Below are 13,216 nucleotides of genomic sequence, written 5' to 3' on the forward strand. Positions count from 1 at the left end.
GTTGATCTGTGAGCTTTAGAGGAATGACTCGCTGCTCACACAGGACTGAATCTTCATGTCAGACTCTTGGAAAGAAAACAAATGAGCACATTTCCCGAGATGTGAAACTGTTTCCTTCAACCAATGATTTTAGTTGCACTGTGGGGGTGTGGTGGTGTTTGAGGGGGAGGTTTCCATCAGATCATTTTTGGATGCTTTAGGGTGTTTTTGCACATCAAATCAATGTTTTCTAAGTTTGAATGTAGATTGCAATACAAAATGTTATCAATGATAACATGAGATTAACTGTAGAGCCTATATACTGTACGATGGAGTGTATGTACAGTATATAAAACACTTCTTTGGGTGTACAAAGAACTCTGGGAGGTGGTTTTATTAGCTATAAATGCAAGTTGTAGTTTGATTCTTTAGAGTATGGATCGGATAATTTTAATGTCAGAGGAAATGTGATGATTCGTATTTATGTTTTTCACGTGTTACGACGCTACGTTTGCAAAGAGATTCTCTGTTTGTATCCAGATCCTTTCACAGAGACGTTTACCAAAGCACTGTTTGATCAACACTGATTTTCTTCTGTTAGTGAAAAAGCTCAAAGAGTCAGATCTCTCCTGTCCCGACTTTCCCTGCTCATCCCGAAACACTCAAACCTGGAAGGTGAGAGTTTGGAACTGGGTTGGAGCGCTGACATCTGGATCTGTGTTGTGTTCACACGCTTCAGTCGTTGGTCAACGAGGATATTTTAATTTATTCGTCCGGTTTGTTCTGTTCGTTTTTTCATCGTAGATTCCAAGATGTGAACGAGCGGTTCAGGTTGAATTTTTGGGACCAGCTGTATCGTACTGTGTAAATCTTTTAACTACCGCTTTACGCGCTTTTCTTTACGCACCCCTCGCGCGTCCAGCATTCACAGAAGCAGCGAAGGACGCGGACGTCCTGGACCGACGTGTCAACACTAAAGAGAGCCGACCAAAAGTGGAGCAGGAATTGACTCAGAATTATGTTAGCATGGATTTATATGGAGCCTGGAGTGTGCCAGTGGAATAATGTGACTCGTAAATTAATTCAAAATGTGTATATAAACTAGCTGCTGTCCCAGGTAATGACTCTGTGTATTGTCTGGAAGGATAATGAGCGAACTTTAGAAGTGCCTTTTATTTAAAAATAGATATACTTAAATGCTATATTACTGATTCCTCCAGTCTCTTAAATTCAGCTCCCATAATGATCATAATCAACACCATCGGTCAGTCTGACGGTGTGGATTCATTTCCCAGTGGGTGTTGGAGTGTTTGCTGTTCTTCTACCGATCTAATATTTCTTTTTAGTCCTACCCACGTTCTCTCCAGAGCCTGTTTATTGCACACTACCAGTTTAACCTTTTTTCTCTTTAAGCAGCACAGTTCAGGTTGTAATCTGGAAAGTATGGAGCGAATGAGCAGCAGGTGAGCTGTAGCTGTGGCTATCTAATGAATCTTTAATTGATATACTTAAGATGTATATTATTTCACTGGGACACTTGAGACTCCATATTTACAGCTGTAGTTCCACGACACACGTGCATACTAATTTATACTTTCCTACCACGTTGCACACAAAGGTAGAAAAGAGAACAGGTAGCTGTCAGGTGACGATGCACACTTTCAGTTGTTGTGTTTTTAATTTATTTTGTGTACATTTGGTTTGATTTGAGCAGAAATGTTTTCTAATGAGATGGATAAGGAAAATGTGTATCTACTGAGGAATAATGCTGTTTAATATTAGGGGCAATACAAAGTACGGTAAATAAACACACTGATATCTTAATAGAGAGATTGTGAAGGTGTTTAATGTACGGAGGTAAATAAAGACTTTTTTTCTTTAAAATGGTTTTATTCCGATTCGTGTTTTTGATAATGAAAAGACACTTTTACATTAAAGGATCGACTTCAGATTTATTCACAAAACAAAGCCTGACAGTTAGGAAAAGAGAGATTTTGCACAGAGTGAAAGAACAATTGTGGCGTTTGCACTGATAGAGCCGTTACTAACACATGTAAGCATAAAGAGCTGCTCAGACGTTTCCTATCGACTCTGAGCTTTAAACACACCACCGAGCAGATAAAGACAATAAAAACGTAACTTCTAAAGGAAGCAAAGAAGTGACTGGGTTGTAATACATAAAGATGTTAATGCCATTTTGTGTTCATTATTTCCACCATGAGAAGTATCAGGATAAATGGGAAAGTTATACAGTGACAAAACTTAACAACTTTGCTGCTCCTACCAATAACAGCCACCAACACCAACAGCAGGATTTTGGCTTATCCAGGTAACTTGAGACTAAACCTGGGTTTTAGTATTACAAAGGTGGTTCAGCAGCCGCGGTGCTTTCAGTCTGTTTTGTGTTTAACCACCTCAGATTTTTCTAGTAGTGCACTACATAAAAATCAGTCACTGCTGCCCACGTGATCATGCTATTAGCCATGTTATCAGCTTGATAACAACCTTCGTGTGACTGCTTGGCCTGATTGGGGCTGTCGGGGTTCGTGAAGCCAGACAACGGAAAGATATCCTGCATTTAACTTGTACAAGTACAAGGCCTGAATGATCAGTTATGAATACCCGCAAACTAAAACGATGCACTGTAGTGCAGCCGGGATATGAAAGCAGAACGACTCAGACAAACAAAGCAAACACAGACAAACTTTTCTGCGTCCTCTGGAAGGTTTCTATTAAAGTGCATCATAGTTTTCTTTGAGTCAGACGAAAAAACAAACAAATATCAGCATCATGGAGCAATACATCTGGACTAAAGTGGCTTCAGTACATCAATAACAACAGCGCCCCCTACTGGAGAAAGGTTTACCACCCTCCCCATTTAAAAAATGACTTGTTTAGGTCAGTTAATGTTATCTGTCAAATCTTCAGTTTTTCATAAAACTTGGTGTTAATGCAAAAACAAAAGAAGCCTCAAACATGCATAATCTGACATGTTCTACATCTACATGTTTATTTAATGTTTGATTTCTCCAACTTATTTTTTGAAATATAGAAATCTGAAATATTGGAGTCATGGCTAAAATTAATTATTGTGCAAATTTAGCTTTTTTTTTTACACTTCAAGAGATGACAGACTGCATTTACAAGACACCTGAACTTGCTATATATGTGAAGGGAAAACTTATTTAGTTTTTGGGGGGCTTTTTAGAGACAGGACAGCCGGGTGGGTTGGGTGGTGGCGGGCGGACATACAGTCGATGGCCTCAGGGCAAAATCGGGCCTCTGCAAATACCCTCGTTACACCCCAGGAAGCTACAGCGACGCCTTAAAACTTGGATTTTCACATATTTTCTGTAAATCGGGGCGTAATAATCATGTAGTCAAAGTAACGTATACAGAGTGCATGATGTGGACGATGCAATAGCGACATGAATTTAAAAAAAGTCACACATTACCGCGGTTATTAGACACTAACATACACGTGATGGAAATATAGTGCAATTTGAAAAGTTATGGCCTCTCCTGATTAGAAGTATTTTTAAAGTGCCAACAATCAAGACTTAAAGCCTCGTCCGATTGCTAACGTGTCACAAAGGAGACCAGTTTGACAGAAAGACTTCTCCTGCCACACCGTCAGCTCATGGATGTCCTGCAGGGGGCGTCTGAGCATGCTCAGAAAATCCTCTGTGGGTGATTAGAGGCTATTCTGTAAGGCTCAGTTAACTGATAGCGGCTGGACGGACCGTGCTCTGCACATGAAGTAATAAAACTAAAACACAATGATTGAATCACATTGATTAACTGCTGATTAAACCTGCACTGGTACTCTTCATGTTACTGTAAAGAAAATAATGAATGAATAGGCTCTGGCCGTCAGTATCAGCTCTGTTCTTCACCGCTCTGCTCCACTAAGTATTTCCCTAATAAATCTCCTTCAGTGCACATGGTTTATATCTAATCCCATTTACACCAATGCTTTCCATCTTGTTGCCAGTGTGAAGCCCAGCAGGCTCCTCATGAGGTCAAATATAAGCACATTCACAGACCAAGCCCTTCAGCAACATTGCCTCTCAGATCTGTCAGTTAGCATCAGTTCCCTGTCCACGTCCCCTATGTAACTAGAGCATTAAATGGCACTCTTGTTTCGTCAGCTTCCTCCTCTATGACGATCCTCCGATCGGACCTGTCAGGACAGAAAAGTAGCCGCAGCAGCGCTAACCCGAGACGCACCAAAATCCTCAACACTAGAAAAGCAAAAGGCACCGTGATCTCCATCAGGTGGAAAATCGGGGCACTAAATTTACTCAAAATGCACGTGAGGAAAAACGTCCCCAAAGCTATGCAGGGGTACAGAGCCAGCTTAGCTAGCATAAGCACGTGCTCACGTCCACCGTATCGCACGTAGGGGTGCAGAGTTTCCTGTTCGTTGTACAGAGCGACCACCCAAATGGCGAGCTGAAAAATACCGGCGAAGAAAATGATCACACAGCTAATCTGAATGGCTTCCAGCTCATTGTGAGAGTTGGGCGGGAACTCGTGCGTTAGCTGGTAGGCTAACGGTAAACCTCCGACGAACGCCAGCGAGAAGGTGTTCAGCAGGCCCATGAAGCGCGTTGCCTTGGTGACATGGAGGAAAAGCGAGTGATGGACAAACCAGAGAAGGCCGACGGTGGCGAAGGAACCAAAGTAGGCGAGGTACTCGGGGCCGTAAAGCCGCAGAGCCGCTGTCAGGCTGCCGCCAAACTGCTTCTGCACGACTGTGGGATCTGGGACGTTGTCCTCGCTAGAAGGAAAGAACCGGAGAAGTTAAACATTAGAAGGTTTTTCCAATTATAACCTTTGTATTACATTTAACCCACACTAGAAAATGTAACAGAATCACTGCTACTCAGAGAAGTTTATACAAAACTGATTTTTGAAGTATTTTTAGTGAGTGTGTATTAAAGATACAGATGCCAACTCTGAGATTTGTGACCTGGATTGGAAAGTTCCTAATTTTGAGTCTTAACATCCAACAAAAAAAAAAAAATTGTAGTTATGAATAAAAATACTGTAAACTGGTGCAAATTTAGACAGTTTAAGAGATGCCACAAATGCAGAGGTGCCTAATCGTGCATTCTATCTGACGACCACCAGATGGTGACAGCTGTGGCTGCAGGATGACTCGGCTTCCTATAGAAGTTTATGGCCTCAACATTCATAAACATTTTATTCCCCTCGTTGTCACACTTGGTTTTTCTGCAATCAACATTGGAAGCTCTCATTTTAATAAGGCTTCAAAGCGAGACTTAAGAAACCAATCGGTGACATCGAGGTAAATTGGCCCATCTTTTACACTGGTTACAAAAATCTAGGTATTGCTCATATTTACTAAAACGTGTCTATGTTGTAAACTTTGGTCAGTCTAACTTTCAAAGAGGGGCTTCATCAAAGGTGTGTGCAGCTTCACAGCCACAACACGCTCGATAAACTGCAGACGTCACACCGTCTACATCAACTGTTTCGACTGTCCACCCTCCTTTTTCCCCTCATGTAGGAACCAGGACGTCTTCTGAACATTTCTTTGACAGGATTTAGTCCGAACATTCGAGGGAATTTATTAAAGGACATCATCATGCTAAGAAGTTCATCATTATGAGCAACTCTTGGTACGTCACCAGGCTCTAATCTTTACACTGAAGTCAAAAATACTTTTCTTCGATCACTTCCTTCATTTTTTTTTTTTATGCCAAATTAGTTTTTTTAACCTTAGATTTTCATAGTGGACTATTTAAATGTTCAGATCATCCAAATGACCAAAAAACTGACTCAATTCCTCTGACAGTAAAACAGGCCCCTCCCAAAGGATATTTGCAAGTTGCACAGCCGATAAAGCTGAAACGAACCATATGTCCAAGATGAGAAGCGTTGCTACGATGGCATAAACTCCGTCGCTGAAAGCCTCCACTCGCTCTTTGCTGAGGGGTTCGTTAGGCAGGTAGGTGTAGAACAACATGGAGTCTGGAGTTTCCTCCACCTGACCTGAAATGGACGAGGGTTGATTGGTACAAAGGCCAGAGGTCAGCACTTATTTACAGTTCCCGTACGGTCCGGCTCTTACCGATGGCTTTGCTGCGACACCACTTCAAACACTGGGAGATGTAAGGCAGGAAGATGACGATGGCCAAGAGAACGTAAGACTGAGGAAGAAATGAAAACGTGATACTGGGAGAGTGTTTCTGACCAGCTTTGGATTTGTTACTTTATTCACTGGCAAACAACAGAGAAATCATAAAATAAGACATTTATATATTAGGTTGTCCATTTTTAAAATATGAAGGAAATAAATGTAACAGCACCAACCAGCTGGAAGAAGATGAAGGAGAAGATGCTGGCGAAGAAGCACATGATGGGAACCTTCATGATGACTTTGAGGATGTGGTGTTTGTAGAAGGTCTGGTTCTCTGAGATCTGGATCTGCTCATTCAGGAGGAAGGGGCGGCTGAAGGCGTACAACACAATCACCGACTACAGAAACAAGACACACGGGATTACAACGTACGCACACCGCCCTGCAACCACAGGCTTCAGCCGCCCAACACCTTAAGGCGGATAAATGGTTCAATGAAGTTAGGAAACTGAACAGAGCAGCAGACTTACCGAAGGATGACAATCTAACGTTTAAGTTTCTCACCTGAATGACGCCGATCACCATCACACAACCACAGAAGAGTAAAATCCCGAGGATGTTCTCAGGAAAGGTCGCCATTAAAGAAAACTGCAAAGTGTAGATGACACCACTGAATGAGAGCGTCGTTCGTTCAGCAGTGACTGATTCTGGGTCAACAGTTTCACACACTCAGACTCACTGTGTAGGGGAGGAAGGTTATCAGCATCATGCAGGCCTGAAATAGAAGCAAAAGCAGAAGTTCAGACTAGAAATGACCAAAATACTCTAAATGATGTGACTGCTGACAGAAAACACCATGAAATTTGAAGCCAATTTATACAGGCCTATAGTCTCTGCTCAGCCTAACTGTAAGCATAAGGTGAATTTAAGTAAGAGTATATGCACATGTAAGTCTCAAGTAACATCTTGTCCCTGCTTCGTGGGACAAACAACATGCAGACATGGATAAAAAACAAATAAGGATGCATGTCCCCTGATCAAAAAAACAGACATCAGTATGTATTCATTATCATCCTTTCATGAGATAAACAAAACCTGAGATTATCTTGTAGGCAGGCTTAAATTACAAATTTAAAAAATGACGCCTGTCGTTTTGAAAACACTTTAAGTAATTTTTATACTTACGAGGTTCAGAAGTGCGAGACAGTCATCGATACGAACAACAACTTGAAACAACCTGAAGATAAACGAGGAGAGAAAGAATGAAAACGGGCGTCTTAGAAATAACTAGTACTACGATACTATTAGTACTAATACTATTACCACTACTACTAACCTGATATGAGCAGCCCAGGCAACAGTCACAATGAGGAATGTCATCAAGTAAACGCCGATCTTTGTGGTGAGTAGACCCTGAAGACTCTCCCTCAATTCCTGCAATACAAGATTTTACAGCATTTTCCTGTTATAGGTCCTTAATGTGAATTAATGCATTTAAGATAGTTTAAAACTTCCAAAAGTAACTAAAGTTATCATGAGAGAATGTTGGAGAAGCAACCAGGAAGATGTTAGATCCAGTTCAGGTTGCAATTTGGTGTAATACCATTTTGTACCACAAGATGGTGCGATGACTCAGTGTAGCCTTTATTCAACCAGCAACAAATCATTAGAAACACATTTACAATGGCGTCCCATCAAAGCCTCCTGAAGAAAATAAGGGTGGGGCTAAAATTCGCCGTCAAAAACAAAAACAGGCGTCACACATCTGAAAGCATTTCAGTGTAACCACAGGAGAAACACCGCCCCCTGCTGGTGGCGATTTTATTTACATTTTGCAGAGTGTAAATACAAACAATACGTCAACTTGTTATTACATTCACTGCAAAATCAGAAGCTGCATCAGGAAGCTCAGCTGAATAACAAGGATATCACGGCTTTGCTAAAACTTGAAATACGTTTTTAAGAAGTCCGACGTTACCTCATTATTTTCCACTTTGGTGTGAGCAACAGGTAAAATCTGTGGATAAATGAAACTGTATCAGGAGACAGATCAACTCAAACATACAGTGCTGCACATACACAGATATGTTAGACTCTTAGATCAGCGTGTTCGGGGCCAGGAGACCCAATTAGCAGTAATGAATTAAGCAGAAATCGTTCTATAAGTGTTATTTATTTATTTGAAATTAATTGGAGTTTTCACTGTTACAGATTTTGCAGATAAGATTTTTTTCTCTTCCTGTCTCAGTGTGATGGGTCTGACTATGACAGTAAAACAACAGTTGAGAGAAGAAGCTCCATGAATTGGAATATTTGCGTATCTGCGCTTCACTGTGAATTTTCTATTCCGTGGGACTTTTTGCTGTTTGGTTTTGCTTCTTCTGTTGCAAACACTGTAGCACATAAATGTTGTGACTGTGTTGCAAAGCTCGGCGTGTTTCCTACCATGACAGTGGCGATAATGGAGATGAGAGCATCGCTGTAGGCCAGCAGTCTGTGGGAGGACTGGGTGCTGCTGTGGCCCTCTCTCTCGGACGGACTGACGCTCTCCAGGAAGGAGGAGGAAGCTGCGTAGCTCCTCGCACCTTTCTTCTCCATCTCCTCCTCGACGTGATGCTCTATGATGTCGCTGTCGTCGTTTTCCCCCATCCTGGAGGAGCTGCTGGAGAGTGCTGCTCATCCACACACAGCGGACAGACAGCTGACTGAAGGCGGGGAAACAGGAAGCAGCAGTCCGGCTGGTTTCCTGTTCTCGCCGGAGATCGTCTGTTAAAGCGAGAGGAGCCACTCGGGGTGAGAACTTTGTAATTTTTGTGTTTCTGATCTGGCGTGGTCCACAGTGGTTTTATTTGAGTGTCTTAGAAGCTGCCTTCTGAGGTGGGTCTTAAAACCACCTAAAGTCACCTGACCGGGCCTGTTTGTGGTTTTGGTGCCTTTTAATCAAATTAACTGAATAACAATTTGACACATTGTGTCTGACTGGACCAACAAACCGTTACTGTTGCCATTAATTAGCAGGTATTTTTTGCACCTGTGACCTGCCATTCTAGCCGAGCAGGCCACGGTGAACTTTAACCTCTTTGTCAGAACCTGCAGCTTCACATAAAAGGCCAAAAAGCAAAGTGGACTCTTCAAACAGCAGCCACCAAATCAAACTGTGGCTGTGTTCATTTTGCTTTAAATGCAGGTTATGATATTGCATAAGATCCTGTTCACAGAGCTGCTGATGTTCAGAAAAGATTGTTTTACTGTGGAGTCAAACATGTGGCTATTCAAACATTTTACATTTATTCATTCGTGCTGACTGATTTCTTTTATTTACTACAGCAGCATTTCTTTATCGTGTAGAGAAGCTGAGACCTAGTGCTGAAGCTGCACTTCTTTTTTCTTATTTTAAGATATTCCCAGGGATTTTAATTGTGTAGTTAATTATCCTTACACTGACACAAAGGGGAGTTTCACTGTTTTGGCCCACTTAAGATCAAAGTGAGCTGCATGTGGCCCACAACAGTCTGACATCCCTGATGAGTAGTCAAACTCCACATCAACAACGGCCACTGGAAAGGACTTTTAATTAGCAGTTATTGTTACCACGAGCTTTCAGGGGAGCAGAGTAGCTCAACCAGCTCAACTTTAAGATCCATATTTCCCACACAGTAACTCGATTAGATCACCTCTGCATGACTCAGTTCATATTAATGCTATATAATTATTTCTGTTCTGGACCCTGGTGCAGCTACCATGATCCCTCTGAAACGAGCAGTTTTAGCCCCTCCCCCTTTAAGCCAACATTTTGATAATTGGCTGCCCCCACAAACACCTGTGTGGTCCTGTGGTGCTGTGACATGACCCTATTAGGGTTTTTTGATGCCATAGAATAGAAAAAAAGCGTCTATGAGAGAAAAATAAGGAAAAAAAAACCAGATATGTTAACTGACTTTAAATATATTGAGCCGTTTAATTTTAGATGCTGGTCTCCCTTAAAGGGGCATGACGAATCTAAGATATTCTAACCTCTCCTTAATATTTAAATGTCTTAATTTCTTACTTTTGATGTGTGTTGCTTTGGGATGCACCCGATAAATTAATCTTTAATTTAAGGTCAACTAAACATTCTGTATTCCAGACATTATTATTTAAAAGCTGATTCCTTAATCTAAAGCTTTTTGAAGTGGGGGGTTCAGTGGAAGTTTCTGATATGGATGAGTTTGCAGAAAACCGGCTGAAGGCTGTTTGCAATCTTACACATGTGAGGCTCTCTTTTGCCTCTAGAGGGCGACATTACACCATAACTGCTGAAGAAGGTCGCAGGTCCGTGTTTTTCGTGAGGAATCCACCTGTTGTGCTGCAGCTCCTCCCGGCTTACAGTGATGATGGCGCTCGTGTCTGCATCCATATGCGATGATATAGGTCAGATTATTTATAGCTCTCTATTTATGGCAGGACTTTGCTTTTGGTTTACATGTATTATTTATTTATATTTATTTATATTTAAATTAATTTCCTGGCTTATTGGAAACAGAGCTATTTCCCACTTATTCATATTCAAGCACATTTTGATTGAATATGAATATTTCTTTTAATTACTGTCCCCCTGCTGTTTTGCATTCTTGCTTTTCCTTCTTCGTGTCTTTTGGCATCGTCTCAGCCTCAGGGGCTTCACAGCAGCGCTACAACCTGGGGGTCAGGGACAGCATGCCAAAGCCTGAGGAGAGTCTGGAGTCTTGAATCTGGCTCCGGTCCCATGTTTTTCCACTGGTCTTAAAGAACCCCAGGTTCGGCGACTGCAGCCAGTGCCTCTGGCGGTGCCTGGGGCTGTCGCTCCTAATGACATCTCAGCATCCAAGGCTCTCCATCCTCAACACTGTTCATGCAAATGTGTACTAGATCTCCCCACTGACACAACACGATCCATCGATTAAACCAGCAGCCAGCCATTTGAGAGGGTGGTAAGTAAGATTTCATCTGCTGAAAAATGGCTTCACATTAGCTGCAGGGGGACTGATCACTAGTACCTGAGTTTTAGTGATGCGCTGCCCTGCATTTAAAACACAAAACTCCACATGTGTTCACATAAAGACAATTTTCTATCTACAGCCAAACAAGGCACTGCATAAATTAGTCCGTCTGCTTTTCACACATAACATATAATATTAACAGTTTGGCTCATTGAGGTTGGGACAGACAGACATACACGTGCACCTGCGGTAAATGTGACCTTATAAAAGAGGAGAAAGTAGAGCAACAGTTTTAACGGCATTCCCCTCCTGCTGTACCTGAACACACCTTCCTCAATCAGTCAATATCAACGTTCATTAGCTTTAGTTTACATCACTGCAACCAATGAAATCCCATTAAGATATTAGTTTCTTGTTATATTTAGCACAAGTCTTTTTTATAATCAATCTGTCAACACAGCAAACACACAAACAGCGATCAGAGGATGATCGCTCAAAGTAAAATCTGAATTCTGCGTCTTTCTTGCTTATGTGAGGCTGCTGTCAAGTTGTCATCCAGTTCCTCTGGACTGAAACATCCAACATATGTTACTATAATCAGTTTCACGTTGAAATATCTTCACATGATGACACATAGTCACGAAGTGATCTTGCACAACATTTTGAAAGATGGAACCCTGACTGTCGACATCATTTCCTCTTAATCACAGAAATCTGTTGGATGCACATTTGTATCTTCAGTTGCAATCGCCTGCATTTTCCTGTCACGTTACTGCTGAATAATTAAATTACATATCAAATGCAATCTGTTAAGATTAAAAGGATGACTGAGTGGGCGATGCTAAATCAAACATAAATAAATAAACATCATGTTTCATGTGGACAAACATTCATGTTCTTCGGTCCACTGGAGCAAAACGGTGTCAGAATTTGCTGAACCTGCTTCCTGGTTCAAGGATGAAAGAAAAATCTCTTCATGAACAGAAAAAAGTCCAGATTCTAAAATAATTGATGATTTTTTACATGAGTCTTAAAAGTTAGAACAGCATAAATCAGTATAACAATCAGCAGTTTCAATTTTATAGACATGAAGGGGTCGAGCTGAATATTTTTAGGTCACCTCACATGCACTGAGTGTATCAGAGCTTTTGTTGTCACTGCTGTTAGATGATAGGTTATGGAGCCAGGCAGAAAACCAAAAATTGATCTGTGAGATGCAAGAATAGTCTATTTAAGAGAAACTGCAGGTTCAGATGGGTTTAACTCTACAAGACACCCTTTTACCCTGAAATTATGTCGCTCCATTGGTAATATAAAAATAATTACTAGTATGCTTCATAAGCAGAGTGAAGCTCACCCCCCACCCACTTGAAACCTAAAGGCAAATAGGCGGAGCGGTTAGTGCTACGTTTGTGCTGATTTGTGCAGGTACAATAAGCGTTTGTGCTGCTGCGGTTTTTGAGATATTAAACTTTATTTTATAGGTCATTCAAAGGTCACCATCCCCCCCAGGCTGCTCCGAAACAGACCAAAATGATCGACTTTTTTAGTGCTACATTTGTGCTGGTTTGTGCAGGTACAATTTTTTGTACCTTTTTATGCTCTTGCTCTTGACGAAGGCGGTCGCACTTTTCTCCTCCTCTCCCTTAGCTTCCCTGCTTAGCCTCTTATGTCCTCTATGTAACTAGTTTCATAGAAACATTGTTTCTCAAAAAGTGTTCATGGGAGTGTAAAATGTTCAAATGTAGTTTTCAATAAAGTTTTTTTTAATACACTCTAAAAAAAATAAATACTCAAGCATTTGCATCGTAGTTTTATGAACGAAAAGCGATTGAAGTAAAGAAATTGAAGTTAAAAAAAAAAAAAAAACTACACTCATTACAAATTTAGCTGAATAAATACAATAAGAGTTTGGGTTTTTTTAACAGAACTTTATTGAACAAGTGAACACAAAGCAAAAGGTCATTTGAAAAAGACATTTTTCAGCAGTAACACCATAACAGCATATCTCATATCATAGCAGCACAAATGCTAATTTTACCTGTACAAATCTGCACAAATGTAGCACTAAAAAAGTCGACCATGTTGGTCTGTTTCGGAGCAGTCTGGGGGGGATGGTGACCTTTGAATGACCTATAAAATAAAGTTTAATATCTCAAAAACCGTAGCA

General features: G+C 41.1%; 1 protein-coding gene across 1 annotated transcript; it reads right to left on the minus strand.

Moving 5' to 3' along the window:
* Positions 1-1,805: 1,805 nt before the first annotated feature.
* tmem175 (transmembrane protein 175) lies at positions 1,806-8,835 on the minus strand. Its single transcript, XM_040003442.1, has 10 exons — positions 8,534-8,835; positions 8,067-8,105; positions 7,425-7,522; positions 7,274-7,325; positions 6,828-6,863; positions 6,653-6,736; positions 6,322-6,486; positions 6,080-6,158; positions 5,865-6,000; positions 1,806-4,762 (listed from the first exon to the last, which is right to left on the minus strand). Exons 1-10 carry the CDS (start codon positions 8,735-8,737, stop codon positions 4,090-4,092), a joined length of 1,566 nt encoding a protein of 521 aa, XP_039859376.1. The 5' UTR covers positions 8,738-8,835; the 3' UTR covers positions 1,806-4,089.
* Between the last annotated feature and the right edge of the window lie 4,381 nt (positions 8,836-13,216).

Source organism: Simochromis diagramma, unplaced genomic scaffold, assembly GCF_900408965.1.
Source record: "Simochromis diagramma unplaced genomic scaffold, fSimDia1.1 OVJJ01000583.1, whole genome shotgun sequence".
Lineage (NCBI taxonomy): Eukaryota > Metazoa > Chordata > Actinopteri > Cichliformes > Cichlidae > Simochromis > Simochromis diagramma.

Excerpts from the sequence above, each read along its gene's own strand:
- tmem175 (XM_040003442.1), bottom strand. The coding sequence starts at position 8,737 with ATGGGGGAAAACGACGACAGCGACATCATAGAGCATCACGTCGAGGAG. Across the intron at positions 6,737-6,827 it reads TAACCTTCCTCCCCTACACA|TTTTCTTTAATGGCGACCTT; the intron begins GTGAGTCTGAGT and ends TACACTTTGCAG. Across the intron at positions 6,487-6,652 it reads TGGTGATCGGCGTCATTCAG|TCGGTGATTGTGTTGTACGC; the intron begins GTGAGAAACTTA and ends TTGTTTCTGTAG.